This window comes from Mercurialis annua, linkage group LG3, assembly GCF_937616625.2.
Source record: "Mercurialis annua linkage group LG3, ddMerAnnu1.2, whole genome shotgun sequence".
Lineage (NCBI taxonomy): Eukaryota > Viridiplantae > Streptophyta > Magnoliopsida > Malpighiales > Euphorbiaceae > Mercurialis > Mercurialis annua.
This window is the reverse complement of record NC_065572.1, coordinates 5679295-5696428: the sequence shown is the minus strand read 5'-3', so window position 1 is coordinate 5696428 and position 17134 is coordinate 5679295. Positions and strand designations below refer to the sequence as shown.

Genomic DNA, 17134 nt, shown 5'->3' with positions numbered 1-17134 from the left:
CGCACGGGTATGATGCCGAGCAGAGTGAACCACACGTTCCTCATGTTGATTCCGAAGACGGCAGCTCCTGAGTCAATGAAGGATCTCCGTCCTATTAGTCTCTGCAACGTCATTTATAAAATTATTGGTAAAGTCATAGCAAATAGGTTGAAGGGTGTGCTATCAGATATTACTGACGAGTCCCAAAGTGCGTTTGTGCCAGGCAGATTAATTACAGACAACGCTATGATTGCGTTTGAAATGTTCCATTCGATGGCTAAGCGCTCGCAAGGAAAAGCGGGGACTGTCGCGCTTAAGTTGGATATGAGTAAAGCATATGATAGGGTTGAATGGAGTTTTCTAAAATTGGTTATGGAAAAAACCGGTTTCCCTAGCCATTTTATTAATTTAATTATGGCCTGTATCTCAACTGTCTCTTTTACGTTTTTGGCTAATGGTTCCCCGTTTGGCTTGTTGATTCCGCAGCGCGGTCTTCGTCAGGGAGATCCCCTCTCGCCGTATTTGTTCCTTCTTTGTTCGGAAGGATTTTCGGCTATCCTGCGTAGAGGTGTTCGGGATAAGGAGCTTTCAGGGGGTAGAGTTTGCAGAGGCGGTCCCAGAATCAACCATCTCTTTTTTGCTGACGATAGCGTTTTGTTCATTAAAGCATCTGTGCGTGAAGGACGAGCGTTAAAGCGCATAATTATGGCATATGAACGTGCGTCTGGGCAGGTTGTCAACACTGACAAATCAGAAATGTTCTTTAGTGATGGAGTCGGGTTGGAGAGCAAGGTTGCGTTGGAGGAAATTTTGGGTTTTCGCATGGTTAATTCATTCAAGAGGTACCTTGGTATGCCAACCATGGTAGGTCGCTCTAAAAAACCTATTTTCGCTTTTCTTCGCGATCGGCTTCATAAAAGAATTATGGGTTGGAAAGAAAGATTTTTATCTAAGGCAGGGAGAGAAGTCCTTATTAAGTCGATTGCTCAATCCATCCCAACATATATAATGAGTTGCTTCGCCCTTCCGATCTCGTTTTGTAATGAGATGAGAAGTATTATCTCAAAATATTGGTGGAGCGGGTCTGATGACAAGAAAAAGATTCCGTGGGTGAGTTGGAATTCTATTTGCAAACCTAAGAAGGAGGGTGGTCTTGGGTTCCGAAATCTTCGAGCTTTCAATCTTGCAATGTTAGCTAAGCAAGCATGGAAGTTATTACAAAACCCGCACTCTTTGTGTGCTAGAGTTTTTAAGGCAAAATACCATCCGACTATGGACTTTGCTCAGGCGGGGTTGCGTCGTCGTGCTAGCTTCGTGTGGCAGAGTATTATGGAGGGCAAAACGGTTCTTGATTATGGGTTAGCTTGGAGAATTGGGAATGGAGAATCTGTGAAAGCTTTGAAGGACAACTGGATCACATCCACAGCATTCATGAAACCCGTCAGCTTGCTTGTTCCTACGGATTGCTTGGTGAGTTACTTTATTGCTAATGGTCGCTGGGATGAAGTGAAGCTTGTTAACTCGTTCTCTCCTACCGATGTGGCTAATATCATCAAGATCCCTCTTAGTAGAAGACTACCTCCGGATAAGTTATTCTGGTTTCCTAACAAGAACGGTTTTTACTCTGTGAAGTCCGGATATCACCAAGCTTGTAAGTTGATGAACAAGCACCATGCGTCTTCATCTTCGAACTCACCAGGTCCTGACATTTGGGGTAAGATTTGGAGGTGTCCGGTCCCTCCTAAGGTGCGCCATTTTCTTTGGAGAATAGTTCATAACTCGTTACCTTGTAACATAAATCTTGCTACCCGGATAGCTGAGGCCGACAAAATATGTCCGAGGTGCAGGTTAGTAGAGGAAAATCAGATTCATGCTCTTAAGGAGTGTGATGGTGTGCGTGGTTTGTGGTTATTATCTCCTCTCAGCTTGCGTGTAGATTCCTATAATTGCAGGACGATGACTGAGTGGCTATCTCAAATGTTCAGCTCGTTGAAAACGGAGGACCTTAGTACTTTCATTCTCAGCATGTGGACGATATGGAACGATAGGAACAATATAGTGTTTGGGAACAACAGATTGGCCCCTTCGCTACTATTCCAACACGTTAATTTAGCTTCATGCAGCAAGGCCTCATCTGATAGGACTTCATATGGTCTCAGACCTGCTGCAGCTCCAAACTGGATCCCACCTGCGCTGCACTCAGTTAAAATCAACACCGACGCAGCTATCTCTGTTCAGAACAACTTAGCTGTGGTCAGCGGCATTTGTCGAGATGCCTCCGGTGCAGTCCTGCGTTGGGGAGTGTCAGTTTTGCGCGGTATTACTGATGTAGAAGTTGCCGAAGCCAAGGCGGTCTTGTTCGGTCTCCAGATTGCTTCTGAGATTCCAAGCGAAGGTCTTATTGTGGAATCGGATGCATCTAATGTTATCAACAGGCTTATTCACCCTGATAGTGCTATTGATCCTATTCAAGTAATTATTGATGATTGCTTGGCGGAGACGGTGTCTCGGAGGATTCAGTTTCAGCACGTCCGAAGACATTGCAACCAAGTTGCACATGCTTTAGCTAAATGGGGCGTTTTTATTAATAAAGATTGTATCAGTGACGGAGAAGTTCCTTTTCCGGTCAATGAACTTGTTAATTCCTTTTAATTAATAAAGTTCAATCTTTCTTCTCAAAAAAAAAAATAAGTTGTAAAATCCATTTGAATTTTCCTTTATTTATTTTATGAATTTGTTCTAGCAAAATTACTTCTAAAAAATTTATAAAGCTTGAAGTAGCTGTTTATATATAAAATATATTCCCTTCTTTCAATAAAAGAAAACTAACAAACGTAGCACTTATAAAACAAAATTTGAACTGAATTATTTTAAATATAAAATTTGACACATTCAATATTATTTAAAATAATTGTTTTTTGAAATATCAAACACAAGGATTAACTTACAGATAAATTTTAAATAGAATTTGTTAGATTATAATTGAGCAAACAACCAATCTAGTCAAGTTAGTTATTTTTAATTTTCTAATCAGTTAGATTTCAACTTTTTTTAATTTAGATTAAGTTACTCTTGTTTTGTATACTTCAAAAATGCATGAGTTATTTGATTTGAGATATAAATTTAAAATTTAATTGACTAAAAATTAACAGCAACTTATTTGATCTGGGGATAAAAATTTAGCGATTTAATTGATTAAAAAAATAAAATAAAAACTTATTTGATTTCAAAATATAAATTTAAAAGCTGGATTTATCCTTTTCTAGATTATAGTTGAACTAAACACTAAATATTAGAGAATTTCACATGATAAAACACATCATGCTTATAGTAAAGTTTACTCTTTTGTTTTTTGACAATAAGAAAGTTTACTTAAAAAATTTAAACTTGCACTAGTTGAATTAAATTGATATAACAACGAAAAAAATACATAATTTGGATGAAAGCAATATATAGCATTATATATGGTCTAATATCTTAAAAAAACTCCGACATTGTAACCCCTCTGACTTCTATAATATATAAATATTATATATGATATGAGATAAAAAGAAAAAATTGCATTGAAAACTTGTCAATTTTATCCTATTTTACATTTTAACATTTCAATTGTACCCTAAAATATTAAATTGACATTATTTTTATTTGAAAAAAATTCAAAAACGTTCTCCATGTATAGTATATATTAATTGTACATGTTTATAATTTATTTAGATTTACTTATTTAGTTAAATTAATTAAGAATTTAAATTAGTTTTAATTTGATTATATTTCTTAGTTAATTTTTAAAAATAAAGAATTTATTTATACTTTTTTAAATGGAAATGTATTTAATTATATCTTTAAACATGGTAAATTGAATGATTTCATTATTTTAGTAAAATAATTGACAAAAATTAAAAAGTTGGGATACAATTAAAACGATAAAATGTGAAATAGGGTGAAATTAACAAGTTTTCAATATCGGAATAGGATTGAAAAGTGCCTATACGAACGGGATTTTTTTAAGGCATTAAACCCCTTATATATTGCAGTAATTGCTACAGTGACGTGTGTTAAGCAGAAGCACATATGGTTCTGTTGAAGCAGTGACGTGTAAAGGCTCCATCTTTTTTATAATTGAATTATTTGACAATTGCTGATGTTTCTGGATATCAAACTGTCCATTTCTAATTTCATAAAATTTTAAATATAATAAAATGAGATGAGAAAGTAAATAAAAAAAAAGAAAATATAGAAAAAGGCAAAACCACATAAAGATGGCCCTCATATCTCTTCCAACCAATAGTATCCTTCCTTCCCATATCTCTTCTCTTCATTTTCATTTAATCAAATCTCTTCAAATAAATAAACAAATTTCCTCAAACCAACATAAATATTTATCTAACTCTAACAAAACATAAATTTTCATTGCATTTCTACTTAACATTCATAACTGTTTCTTGCTTACTTTGGAATCTCCACCTCCTTTTTTCTTGTTTTTTCAGGTACTTTCTTTTCATTTTTATCACTTTTCTTGCACTTGCTTTTCTTGGAATGTTTATGTATGTATCATGTATGTGTGTGTTTGAGAGAATTATGCATTATCTTTCTATTATTTTAGCTTTTAACATTGGATTTTACATAAATCAACTTAATTTGTGATCACTTACTATCATATTTATCAAGAAATTTGTAATGTTTTGAATGCCAGACTGTTGTATAATTTAACCTTCACAACACAGTTTAGCTAGGTAGCATGGACAGGGGGAAACGGGACGACAGACACGGCGAAACGGTGCTATTTTAAGGTTTCTTATGTGAAAAATGAAGTTTAGTATCCGAAATGTTTCTAAAACGGGACAAGTTGATTGAATGAAGATTCCGTGCTACCTAGCAGTTTAGGAAACATTATTGCAAAGATTTCATGATTGGCTTCTAAACTCTGCATTTAGAAAGAATCATGTTACTGATATATATTAGGTCTTTTTCCTGCTGCATAAATTGTTAAATTCCTCAAGAATCATCAAGTTGAATCTATTTTATACTTTTAAATTTTTGGATTTTTGGTTTGATTGTTTTTCATATCATACAATTAGATATCAGTCGTGATTGATTGGCTTGAAAACAAAGTACTAAGGTTTTTCTAACTAAGATCTTTTTTTCTCAGAAAGCTATCAAACCGGTGTTCGGAGAGACTTAACATACTATCTGATTATGCTGAGTTGATTTAGATGAATACAGTCATAGAGATAAAATCAAAATATTGCTTCACTTAATTGGTTAAAAGTTTGTAATGCTCTTTGAATATAGCTGAAGGAAGCCATATGATGGCCACTGCTGCAGTTATTGGACTTAGTGCAGGAAAGAGGCTCTTGAGCTCAACTTTTTATTATTCTGACCTCACAGAAAAGCTTTCCAATTCCAATGATCACGGATTGAGTCACTACCAAGTTGCTCTGAGTAAGACGGTGATAGTTTCCGCAAAGAAGTCAGCAAATTATGGCCCTAGTTTCCCATCTTCCAATCGAACTACACAGTCTATTAAGGCTCTTAAGGAACATGTGGATACTTCCTCTACTCCCACAACTGCAGTCACGAGGTTCGATACTTCCGATGACATAGAAGAAGAAATTTCTGAAGTCGACTATTCAGTAGAGGCGCTACTTTTGCTGCAGAAGTCCATGCTTGAGAAACAATGGAATCTTTCGTTTGAGAGGACGACCACAAATGATCCACCGAGTACAAAAAGTCAGAAGAAGATAACTGTTGCTTGTTCCGGGACATCTGCTCGCCAACGGAGAATTACTATTAGAAGGAAGAATCTAAACGAGAGCAAACCCGTAGTGCAAGCTAGTTTCTTTAAGCAGCTAAGATCAGCTATTAGTCCAGAGGGGCTGCAAAATCGTATGAAGGGTTATGTAAAGGGTGTAATAAGTGAAGAGCTCCTCACCCACGCTGAGGTTGTGCAGCTGTCCAGGATGATAAAGGCTGGCCTTTCCTTGGAGGATCATAAATCCAGGTGAGACGTTAGTTGAGTCATTCCGTAAATTTATCATGTGATAATTTCAAGGAAACCACCGACATATCTTACTAGATAGTAGACACCTTAATGTTATTGCATTAACCTCTCATTTTGAAATGCCTCATCCGTTTCCTCTTCTAGAAGATCTTTTCAATTAAAGTTTATCTGGTTATCCAGGCTGAAGGAAAGATTAGGATGTGATCCCTCTGATGAACAAGTTGCAACCTCGTTGAAGATTTCTCGAGCAGAGTTACAGTCCAAATTGATGGCTTGTACTTTAGCAAGAGAGAAGCTGGCAATGAGCAATGTTCGTCTAGTCATGTCTATAGCTCAAAAATATGATAACATGGGAGGTGAAATGGCTGATCTTGTTCAGGTTACATTCTTTTTTCTCACCTCTAGTATGAAATATTGTTTATTTTTTCAACTCGAGTAACTATACAAGTGCTTTTTTCCTACCTACATATCTGTAAAGTGTCTCGTTTCTCGTACAGGGAGGATTGATCGGACTACTGCGTGGTATTGAGAAATTTGATTCTTCGAAAGGGTTCAGAATTTCAACTTATGTTTACTGGTGGATACGTCAGGTATGGCCGGTGTTTGCTTTTAGATTTTGGTTGGAAATAACTTAGAAAAATACAAAATTTCTTCTTCCCGGCAGATGATCGGAGGGAAACCACCTTCTTTGTGGTAGCCTTGTAACTTAGAGGCTTCTAACTTGTTTAAAAATTAGGCTAAGCTAATGTTGTTACAACTTCCTACCTTTTCCTATTTTTGCTTGATTAGATACACTCTACCCTTGCTGTTTTATACCTAAATTGCACGAGAACTTCTCAAATTGTTTCGTATCCGTTTCAGGAAATGCTTCTAATATTCCAATACTCGAATTTTTAAATAATGTTTCACATCGATGTTTTCTGTTTCAGCGTTTCCATTCCCGTACTACATAGTTTAAACTTTTGTTTTCTGTATCACAGGGTGTCTCCAGAGCTTTAGTCGACAATTCTAGAACCTTAAGATTACCTAATCATTTACACGAAAGGTTAGGATTAATTCGGAATGCAAAAATCAGACTGGAAGAGAAAGGAGTAGCTCCTTCAATTGTTGTAAGTCAATTTCTTTACTGCAAGCAACTGGGATTGCCTCATTCCACTACTCTCAAATTTTAGATCATTAATCAAGTTTTTAATCTTAATGTTTAGCTTTATTTTAGTACAGTTTTGTTTGCCTTATAACCCATCTCATTCCCCTGATATATTCCAGCAAATAGCCGAGTCCCTGAATATGTCAGAGAAAAAAGTTCGGAATGCTACAGAGGTATTAAATATTTGAAAGAGCTATTTCTAGTTCATTATGCTCTTATTTTCTCGATGCTTACTCCGAAATTACATTAACTGTAGGCGGTTAGCAAGGTTTTCTCTCTTGATAGGCAAGCATTCCCCTCTCTGAATGGTCTCCCAGGAGAAACACACCATAGTGTAAGTGAAACTCAAATTGGAGCTCTGCAAAATGCAATAGACCTGAGAATAGCCTCGTGAATAACCCGTTGAGGATTGACTCTTTTATTTTTTTTCTCTCTTGAAGTACATTGCAGATAATAGCCTCGTGAATAACCCGTGGCACGTTGTAGATGAATGGGCACTAAAGGTGAAACTAATAAAACTTCCAACTTGAAATGCACAATTTCATTTTCTGTTAAGAGTTTATAGCACACATTTTAGCAAAAAAAAAAATTAATAACAGCACTCTTTCAGACTTACATAATGAACCTATCTAGTACGGAAAAGACTAAAATGGAAAATGGGGAAACAATTAAGTTTCTAGAACGGTTCTATAAACATAAAACAAAATTTCATGCAATATAATTGTGAACTAATTAAAGAAAGTACTAACACCTTTAGTTTTATATTGCAGGACGAAGTAAATAAGCTTATTGATTCGACTCTCATACAACGAGAAAGGGAGATCATACGACTTTACTATGGTTTGGGTAGCAAAAGTCTCACTTGGGAGGACATTAGTAAACGGTATTAGAACGTTGCCTGCTTACAAATTTGCCTACATTGTAATATCTACATGCCCCTTGACAATGACATTTTGTTATATCTTCAGGATAGGATTGTCGAGAGAAAGAGTACGGCAAGTCGGACTTGTTTCGCTGGAGAAACTAAAACATGCTGCAAGGAAGAAGAAGCTGGAGGCAATGCTGGTGAAACATTGAATTGAATAAATGTCTCACTGAAAACTCCAGAATATGACTGTATATAAACAGAAAGAAAATTTGTATCTTCCATTACTTTTTCAAAACAGAAATAGCTATAGGAGATATCATGTTAGGGTCTGTAACCCTAAAAACTTTCTGTAGAGTTGAACATACTGATCCAAAGGCTAGCTGCTGCAATTTTTTCTTTTTATGTATGTACTGATTATATATCAACCGGTCCGATCTATATCTGAATTCAGGATTTGAACATATTAGATTGAAACAGGGAATAAGATGATGAACAGAAAAATAAAAATAAAAACAAAAATGCAAGTCAAATAACTATACTCAGTAACTTGGTAATATTCTCACAAACCAAATGAAAATAAGATATTGGAGGAAATTAAATCATATGATTGTTTGAACTCTAAGAGATCAATCTCGTAATCAAATGGTTTAATTTCCTCCAATTCTCATTTTCAAGATCCGCAATCGAAGTGAAAGCAATTGAAGACTTCTATAGATGATCCACAAAAACTTGAAGGTGAGATATTGGAGCAAACTAAATCATGCGCTCGAGGTTGGTAGTGAGCTAATGCATATGATTTAGGTTGCTCCAACTCTCACTTTCAAGAACCATGCTAGCCTTTTGATGGTGATAATAATTTACAAATCATTCGAAAATAAGATATTGGAGGAAACTAAATCATATGAATTTTGAACGCAAAGAGATTATCTCGTAATCAAATGGTTTAGTTTCCTCCAATTCTCATTTTCAAGATCTGCAGTCAAAGTGCAATCAAAGTGAAAGCAAATGAAGAGTTCTATAGCTGATTCACAAACACTTGAAGGTGAGATATTGGAGCAAACTAAATCATGTCGAGCTAATGCAAATGATTTAGGTTGCTCCAACTCTCACATTCAAGATCTATGGTTAACTTTCGATAGTGATAGTAGTAGTTCACAAATCATTTGAATGTAAGATATTGGAGAAAACCAAATCAAATATGAGGAGGAACAAATGATTTGGATTTCTCCAATTCTTACTTTCAAGAAATGTGCATTGCTAAAGGCTAAAGCAGTAGATGAAGAAATGTTGAAATATGGCAGTGTGTATTTATAGAGAGAGATCAATGTCAGAGCATGCTATCATGCAGATTTTTCTGTTATAAGAAAGTCATGAAAAGGGTATGCCAAAAGAGATGCTTAGTGTAGTACATGTAGCAGAACTGACAAGTGTCATTGACTCATTATTTCTATGTTTTGACTTGAAAATAACTCTCATTTATTCTACAAGGTTGTTACCAGCTCACCCTAAAATCATTGCTTACTGCTATGGAGGTCCTCCCGGTACTAGTTTTTGATTTTGTGGCAGTGAAAGAACATATGGTTCAGTTTTTGCCTCACCCTTCCTAGCCTACAATGCCAAGCCAACGCCTCCCGTTACCAACAGAAATTAAAAAAAAAAGACTAGCCAAATAACCTGTCAAATTTGAGGCTACGTAGCACGAAAACAGAACTTTAAAACAGAAAACAATAAAATAATATTTTCTCAATTCCATAAAGATACATAAAATTACACCTTCAAAAAATAGTTAATTATAGTTTAGATGTTATAATGTTTTAAAATACCCTTTAAAATTTTAAAATAAATATATAATCAAGTTAATAACTAACATTAAATGTAATCATTTTTCTATCATTATACGACACCAAAAATAGCAACTTTTTTCTATTTTTATGAAACGAATGGAGGGAGAGATTCAGAAGTGTTTTTGAAAATGGAAACGAATCATCGAGACGATTTCCATGCAACTTAGAGGTAGTCACTAGTTTTCAAACAAGTAGCATGCTTTGCTCTGGTCAACTACTTCAAGGATGAACAACACTGACATGAAGGCTCCTTTATTAAATTTCTTAAAGTACCCAAGTAATCCTCCTCCCTAGTTGATGCTAAAACAAACTGTTAATCAAAAATAGGGAAAAAGGAAATGTATAAAGTCGGGGTAATCAGCTAAACATATTTACAAGAGCAGCTAACTGGGAATTATAACTGTACACAAGTCACAGTAATGCATTATAACTAGATTAATGTCTACAAAAATTGATTCAATGATCCTTTCTTACAACAATACAGCCCTGCCCCCAGGCAAAGTAGCCCGCCCCAAAGAAGAAGCTGACCTTGTAAAAGTTGTTGCATGCTGCCTTATCAAGCTGAGAACAAAGATTATTTCTCCAGTTCAGCCCAGAACTGCAGTTACGCCTTTATAGTATTCTAAAACTCAATCCAAAACCCTTGGCTCAAATAGATGCGGCACAAGTTACGTACAAATTGTTTCTCAATACAATTTCTTCACCGTCTTTTCGCAAGAGAGTTTGTATGCATCTCAAGCAACTTATCAAGACTTGTAAGAGACCATTTCTCATTCTCCTGTGCATACAACTTTTCATGTACAGTGTCTACATATATGCTTATGTTACCATAGCCATAAATCTGGTGACCGTTGTATCTCCTGTCATTTTTAGGTCTAAATAGCAATCCATGTTGTTGCGCATGGGTCTCAATAATTTCCTTCAGTGTCATTTGAAGACTACTACTCATACCATCGGCCTGGAATGTGCTTCCCATACCCATTGCAGCTTGCTGCTGCCCCTGTGCAGCAGCTCTATGTTGAGCCTCGAACTGCCTTCTTTCTTGTGCCCTAAGATAACTAAGGTTGTCCCTTAAGCCAGGTTGGACCACTTCCAATCCTTCAATAGCCTTATCAATCATTTGAAGGCCGAGAGCAAACTGATACCGAATATGTTCATGTGCCTGAAGCTCTGGCGGGAAGAGTGCTTTCCAACCAACATACCATTGATGAACTTCCTGCAAGTTTGGATTGGAGTGCAACCAGTGAAACAATACTTGCAACCACTTCTCGAAGAAAAATTTCTCCATCATTTCAACCATTAAATGAATTGGAATTGCAGAAGCCCATGACATGGCCCAATAGAATTGATCAAGCTTCTGATCAGCCGGGTTTACTTCAAACCCTTGCAGTGCAATCTCCAATTTAGGCATAATAAATCTACGCATAAGATGTTCCCAACTGACTGAATCAAAAACAGTTTTCCAAGGTGACAAGATAGTGTAAGCTGATGTATCATTTGGATTCCAATGATCAAGAACCATGTACAGCTTCATTCGTATCTTCTCATACAAATATTCTAATTTCTGTCCCAGCTGTGGCAGCCACGGATGCACCCAAACATGGATCGGGACAGTCTCCAATTGTGGGTTCCATGAGTCCACAGCACTGGACAACTTTGGCATGACCACATTATCGAATATGCTATGCATAACTGATGTGGGCAACAGCTTTTCCCATGATTCCAAGAATCTGAGCATAGGTTCAGGATCTCTAGGCTCCCAAGTATTGATACCGGATATTCTTACAGCAGGTAGAACTACTTCTGATATTAACTGAGTGTAAGGAGTGCCTACATCCCATATATCATTACTTTCCTCACCTTCCAACACATTCTTCCACAACTCTATCAGTTTCAACCCATGTAATGAGTTTCTAAGAGGATCCCATCCCTGAAATACCCTAATAAATAAAGGCAAAGCAAATGAGCAAGCAATGCAAGAAAGGTTGCAAAGCTTGTAATCTTCTGGGAAGTTCCTCCTCAAGACTATGAAACAATTTGCTAAGAAATCCAGTGTTAGGGTTCCTGAAGAATTCTGATCCTCAATATCACTCAGCTTAGCCATGATTTCTTCCATGTTATCCAATTGTTTCTTCTGGCGAGCAGCCTCCAATTCAAACTTATCCTTCTCATCCTTCAAACTAATTGCTGTCTCCCTCTCGTTTCTCAAATCTCTATCAATCTTCTGAATATCAACTTCTGCCATTTCCACAATCAGCTTCAGATTATGCTGAAGTTCTGGCATTGGAATATCACGTTCTCTTGCCTCCTCTTCTGCATTCAAATTCTCTAAATTCGTCAAAACCCTCACTTGTGGCCCCCGCATATCAAGCACTTTCTGTACAACATGAAAACCCTCATCTTCCTTCTTTGCAAGCAACTCCTCAGCTGTTATATATTTCTCTTTCTTCTTCTTCCTACCTTTCATCCACGATTTCTCCTTCACTCTCCCTTGACTTTCACCAGCACTCACACCCACAATTTTCTTTTTCTCCTCCTCCAACTGGGGTGCCTTAGCAGAAGTTTCTTTATAATCATTAAAACCCATACCCATATTCTTCGGCCTCAACTTTGCTTCGATAGGCGCTTGAATTCCTTGCTCATTCCTACCTAGTCCACCTCCTTTATATCCCATTTTCTCCAACAATTTCATCCCAATTCCTTTTGTATGCTTCTCAAACTCCCCAACATCCCCACTTCTCACATCCCTCTTTTTTTCCCCTCCAACTAATCCTCCTCCTTTCTCTTTCTTCTCCAATCGCTCGCGCTCCCTTCTTTGCGCCCCCTCTTTTATCCTCCTCCCAAACTCCGTCGGCAAAAACTTATCATCCGCGGCCTCATCCTCAACACCACCTAAATCCTTACTTTTTCTAACCCCATTATCACCACCATTAAACCCCAACCCTGCACTAAACCCAAGGCCCGACCCCAACCCTGACCTTGCTCCTAACCCTAAAGTAGGTCTATCATTATCATCATCCACAGCCATATCAGCAACAGCAGTATCATCTTCTCTTAAATTACTTCTACTCTTATCATTTTCATCAATTTCTTCATTAGGCATTACTATACCAGTAGAGACAAAATTAACAGGCTTCGTAAGGTCAGGTTTCCTACCGAATTCACGATCCTTTCTCCGCTTTCTCGACGAACCACCACCGCCGTCAGAGTCGGAATCAGAGTAGTCCGCGAAAACGCCGTAAAGAACGTCGTCTTTAGTTTGTTTGCGCTTCTGTCTGCGATTCTTGTAATAAAATTCTCCATCGACCCACTGTCCGCCTTCGAAATCATTCTCCATTCCAAATCTCTCCATTCCCTCGTGATCATCTTCCATCTTTTCAAACCTAGAGAACTGTAATAGAAAATATTACTAAAGAAAATTACTTGGCAAGGTTAAAAAAAGAAATCAAGATACAAGCATGTAATCTTTGAAGAAACAAAATTGGAGAGAAGAAGAGTAATTACCGAAAATTAACAGCTGAATTTGGAGTCTGCAGCCAGAAAAATTGATGTCTGAATTGATCTGTGCTATTAGGGTTTTTAAAAATTGGAATTTGCAAATAGTCGAAGAGGAAATAGGAAGAATGGCGGTCGAATTTTCAGTGTAGTATATTTTTGGATAAATTCTATAATGGTGTCTGAACTTTTGTAAATGTATTTATTTCAGTATCTTTTAATTTTTATAATATTGATATTTTTACTTTTTAGTATTTTTTATTATTTTTTGTTCATAATGTGATAAAAATAAAATTACATTGTATTATTTAATTTCTGTTGTTAGATCCAGTGTTTTAAAACTCGGACCGGACCGGCCGGTTCGACCGGTTCAACCGGCAACCGGAAGCCAGTCCGGTCCAATTATAGCCAAAGACCCGGATTTCCGGTTCAACCGTTTAGAACCGGAAAAAACCGTACAGAACCGGAAAAAACGTGAAAACCGGTTGAACCTCTAAAACCGGTTTCCCTTCAGGTCAGACCCATCTAATAAACTCTTTCACGAAGAAAACCCATTTTTGTAGTCTTGGTGTGTTGTTGGATGGCTGATCCTCCGACGAGCTAGTGAAATCGACTTACTACTATGTTTTTGTGAGAAGTTTGTTCTTATGGTGTTTAGTTGTATGAATAGTTTTGAATAGAGAGTTTTGTTGTTTTATGTTTAGAAGAAAAAATAAAGTTTCAAATTTAATAACAGAGATAGGGAATGAATATAGATATGAGTTGTTAGAGAGATGAAGGCGGAGAATGAAAAACTTGAAGATAAAATCTTTAATAATCATCTCAGAAGCATTCAAAAGAATTAAGACCAATAAAGTAAAGAAGATGAACATTATTTAAAGCAAGTATGACAATTTGTCTCGGTAAATGCGTTCCTAATAAAACTACAATGACATGTCTTGATAATTATATCCTACACTACACACCTACCTTATCACTGCACAGCTACCCCACTAATGACTAACCACACTGTACCCTAAACTAATATTTTATTTATGTATGTAATTTGATAAAATGGTTAGACCGGTGATAGAACCGGTTCAACCGGTTGAACCTTGAACCGGTGACCACACCGGTTCTGGCACCGGTCCGGGTTTTAAATCATTGGTTAGATCATTAAAATAAAATGATAGTGTGTTCAAACACTAATATAGTATTTGTTTATGTAGAGTTAAAATGCAAATCATAGCAGCAAAGCATTTATGAATTTTTTTTTCTTTGTTAATAGTTCAATGAAAAACGAATTAAAAAATTCATTTTATGGATTATTTTCACTTATCATCCCTGACATTTATATTTTTATCACTGATGTCTCTAACTTTCATTTTCGGCCTGCAAATCGCCTAAATTTCGATTTCACGTCTAGTAAACACCTTCTGTCAATATTTCAAGTGATGTCATTAATGTTTGGTGGCGTAGCACCTATAAAAATAATAAAAATAAAACATACTTCACATCATTTGACACTCCACAAAAGGTGTAAATCTCTAATGTTGTGACATCTAATTTTTGTAAATGATCTTTTTATATTGTGCAATGGTGACATGGAGTCTATTATAATCATTAAAAAGATTATTATGGAGGAATAATGATTGAGTTTTTTATGATCCTATTGATGATCAAACTCTTAATGCATGGAATTATATTCAGAATAACTTCAAGGTAAATGTCCATAGTAGTGATAAAATCAGGTGGAAGCCTCAAAATAGATGGGGCTTTTACTATTAGTAGTGCTTGGAAATGCTTGATTCCTGCTTAAAGAAAAGTGGTTTGGCATTCAACCAGAAAGACCCTATCTATTGAGCAAGTTTTCAATGGGATGAGAAGGACCATTGATGCTAAGTTTGCAAGTTAATTGTTCATGATGCTTCTTTGTATGTCTGTTGCGCTTTGTTTTTGGTATAGGGCTGGTTAGTTGTTTTGAGCCCTCGGTCTGTCTTGTTTTTCTAGCTTCGGTTGGCCGTTGCCTGTTTGAGCAGAGCTTTTGTGTCCTATGGGGTGTTCCTAGTTAGTTTTACTCGGCCGTTTTTAGGCAATAAATTGCTTATTTTTTTTTTGGTAATTTGATCAAAAAGAATATTCAACACAATGTTATTGACTTAAGTGGCAATTTGCCCCTCAACTTCTAAGCAATAGGCAATTAACACATAAATTAACTTTATAGACAAATTAGTCACGAACTTGATATTTATGGGCAATTTACCCCATTTGAGCAAATTAGTTTAAAAGATGAGGGGGCAAATTGCCAAATAAGAGAACAATTAGCTTACAAATTGAGGGAGCAAATTGACCAAATGGGTTAATTACCCATAATAAACAAATTTGTGACTAATTTGCCCACAAAATAAATTTATATGTTAATTGTCCATTGCTTACGAGTTGAAGGGGCAAATTGCCACTTAAGTCCAATGTTATTGCTAGGGGTGAGGATCGGTCGGTTAAGGAAAAAAAAGCATCGGTCAGTTCGGTTGGAATATTTTCGGTTTTTTCAGTTTGGAAAATTTCCAAACCGAACCGAACCAATTTTTTAGTTTGGAGGTGAAAAAACCGAACTGAACCAAACTGAAAATTTCGGTTCGGTACGGTTCGTTTAAAACCAAATTTCACTATTTTTTATTTTTTTGTATTAAAATTAATTAAAATATTAAATAATTAGAGTGTAATAAACTTCCATATATGTTTCAATAACAATTATTAACGCATATATCAACAATTATTAAGATATAAAGACAAAAAACATAAATATAAATATAGTATATTATTTTTAAAGAAATATATATATTATATTAAAGTTCGGTTAATTCGGTTTTTCGGTCGGTTCGGTTTTCAAAACACCCAAATCAAACCGAACACCGAACACCAAACTTTATCTAAAGTAGAAACCGAACCAAACCGTTCTAACTGAAAAACCAAACCAAATAATAAAATTCGGTTCGATTCAATTTAATTTTTTGGTTTAGTTCGGTTCTTACTCACCCCTAATTATTGCCACATCATTTGATATTTGTAATGTTAAAATGTTTGATAATATAATAATTAGGCTTATCCCCTTAAAAACCCCTCACCTTTTATCCCCAATTCGTTTGTACCCTCACGTTGTAAAACCACCAAATATACCCAAATTACGACCTTTCACTTTCAATTGTACCCTCAAGCATTAAATTGATCTTTTTTCACTTGAAAAAATAGGTTTATTTTTGTTTTAAATAAAATATTAAGTCCTATTTTAAAATATATGCTAAAATTTAAAGTATTGATTTGAATATTTTTTAAGTGAAAAGAGATCAATTTAATGCTTGAGGGTGCAATTGAAAGTGAAAGGTCGTAATTTGGATATATTTGGTGGTTTTACAACGTGAGGGTATAAATGAATTGGGGGTAAAAGGTGGGGGGATTTTAAGGAGATAAGCCTAATAATTATTATTTAGTGGAATAATACTCTTGATGATAAGCACATTATATGGGTCAACATAATCAAAGTAACGTAAAACTCACCATCTCATCACCAATCCCAAGGACAAGATCCAATCTGTCAAACTTTCTCCTTCCAATATACTAAACCAAACAAAAAGCACCCTCTTTTATACATTTCCTATAGCCATGGCTAATCCCATTAAATATCTTTCACACCCACACTTGTCACTTTCCACGGATCTCAAATTCATACCCCAATGAATCCTCAGATGTTCTTCGCCCCTACACAACCCAATTCAGCCTCAACCAGCTACTGGTGAGCAGAAATCGAACCAGATTAATAAAAT

General features: G+C 35.9%; 2 protein-coding genes across 3 annotated transcripts; one reads left to right on the top strand and one right to left on the bottom strand.

The window, feature by feature from the left end:
• The first annotated feature begins 4312 nt into the window (after positions 1-4312).
• Positions 4313-8441, top strand: LOC126675551 (RNA polymerase sigma factor sigA). Of its 2 annotated transcripts, none has more exons than XM_050370205.2 (10): positions 4313-4466; positions 5129-5980; positions 6161-6359; positions 6478-6570; positions 6961-7089; positions 7247-7300; positions 7384-7461; positions 7568-7630; positions 7898-8010; positions 8096-8441. In XM_050370205.2, the coding sequence occupies exons 2-10, from the start codon at positions 5286-5288 to the stop codon at positions 8202-8204; spliced, it is 1533 nt and encodes a 510-aa protein (XP_050226162.1). In that variant the 5' UTR covers positions 4313-4466; positions 5129-5285; the 3' UTR covers positions 8205-8441. The 2 variants fall into 2 exon arrangements, with proteins under 2 accessions (XP_050226162.1, XP_050226163.1); XM_050370206.2 differs by having other exon boundaries at positions 4322-4466; positions 5272-5980.
• Positions 8442-10152: 1711 nt separating this feature from the next.
• On the bottom strand, positions 10153-13488 carry LOC126675550 (septin and tuftelin-interacting protein 1 homolog 1). Its single transcript, XM_050370204.2, has 2 exons — positions 13344-13488; positions 10153-13230 (listed from the first exon to the last, which is right to left on the bottom strand). Exon 2 carries the CDS (start codon positions 13210-13212, stop codon positions 10540-10542), a length of 2673 nt encoding a protein of 890 aa, XP_050226161.1. The 5' UTR covers positions 13213-13230; positions 13344-13488; the 3' UTR covers positions 10153-10539.
• Between the last annotated feature and the right edge of the window lie 3646 nt (positions 13489-17134).

Coding starts and splice junctions, on each gene's coding strand:
- LOC126675551 (XM_050370205.2), top strand. CDS start 5,286: ATGATGGCCACTGCTGCAGTTATTGGACTTAGTGCAGGAAAGAGGCTC. Junction 5,981..6,160: donor TTGGAGGATCATAAATCCAG/GTGAGACGTTAG, acceptor CTGGTTATCCAG/GCTGAAGGAAAGATTAGGAT. Junction 7,631..7,897: donor TAGATGAATGGGCACTAAAG/GTGAAACTAATA, acceptor TTTATATTGCAG/GACGAAGTAAATAAGCTTAT.
- LOC126675550 (XM_050370204.2), bottom strand. CDS start 13,212: ATGGAAGATGATCACGAGGGAATGGAGAGATTTGGAATGGAGAATGAT.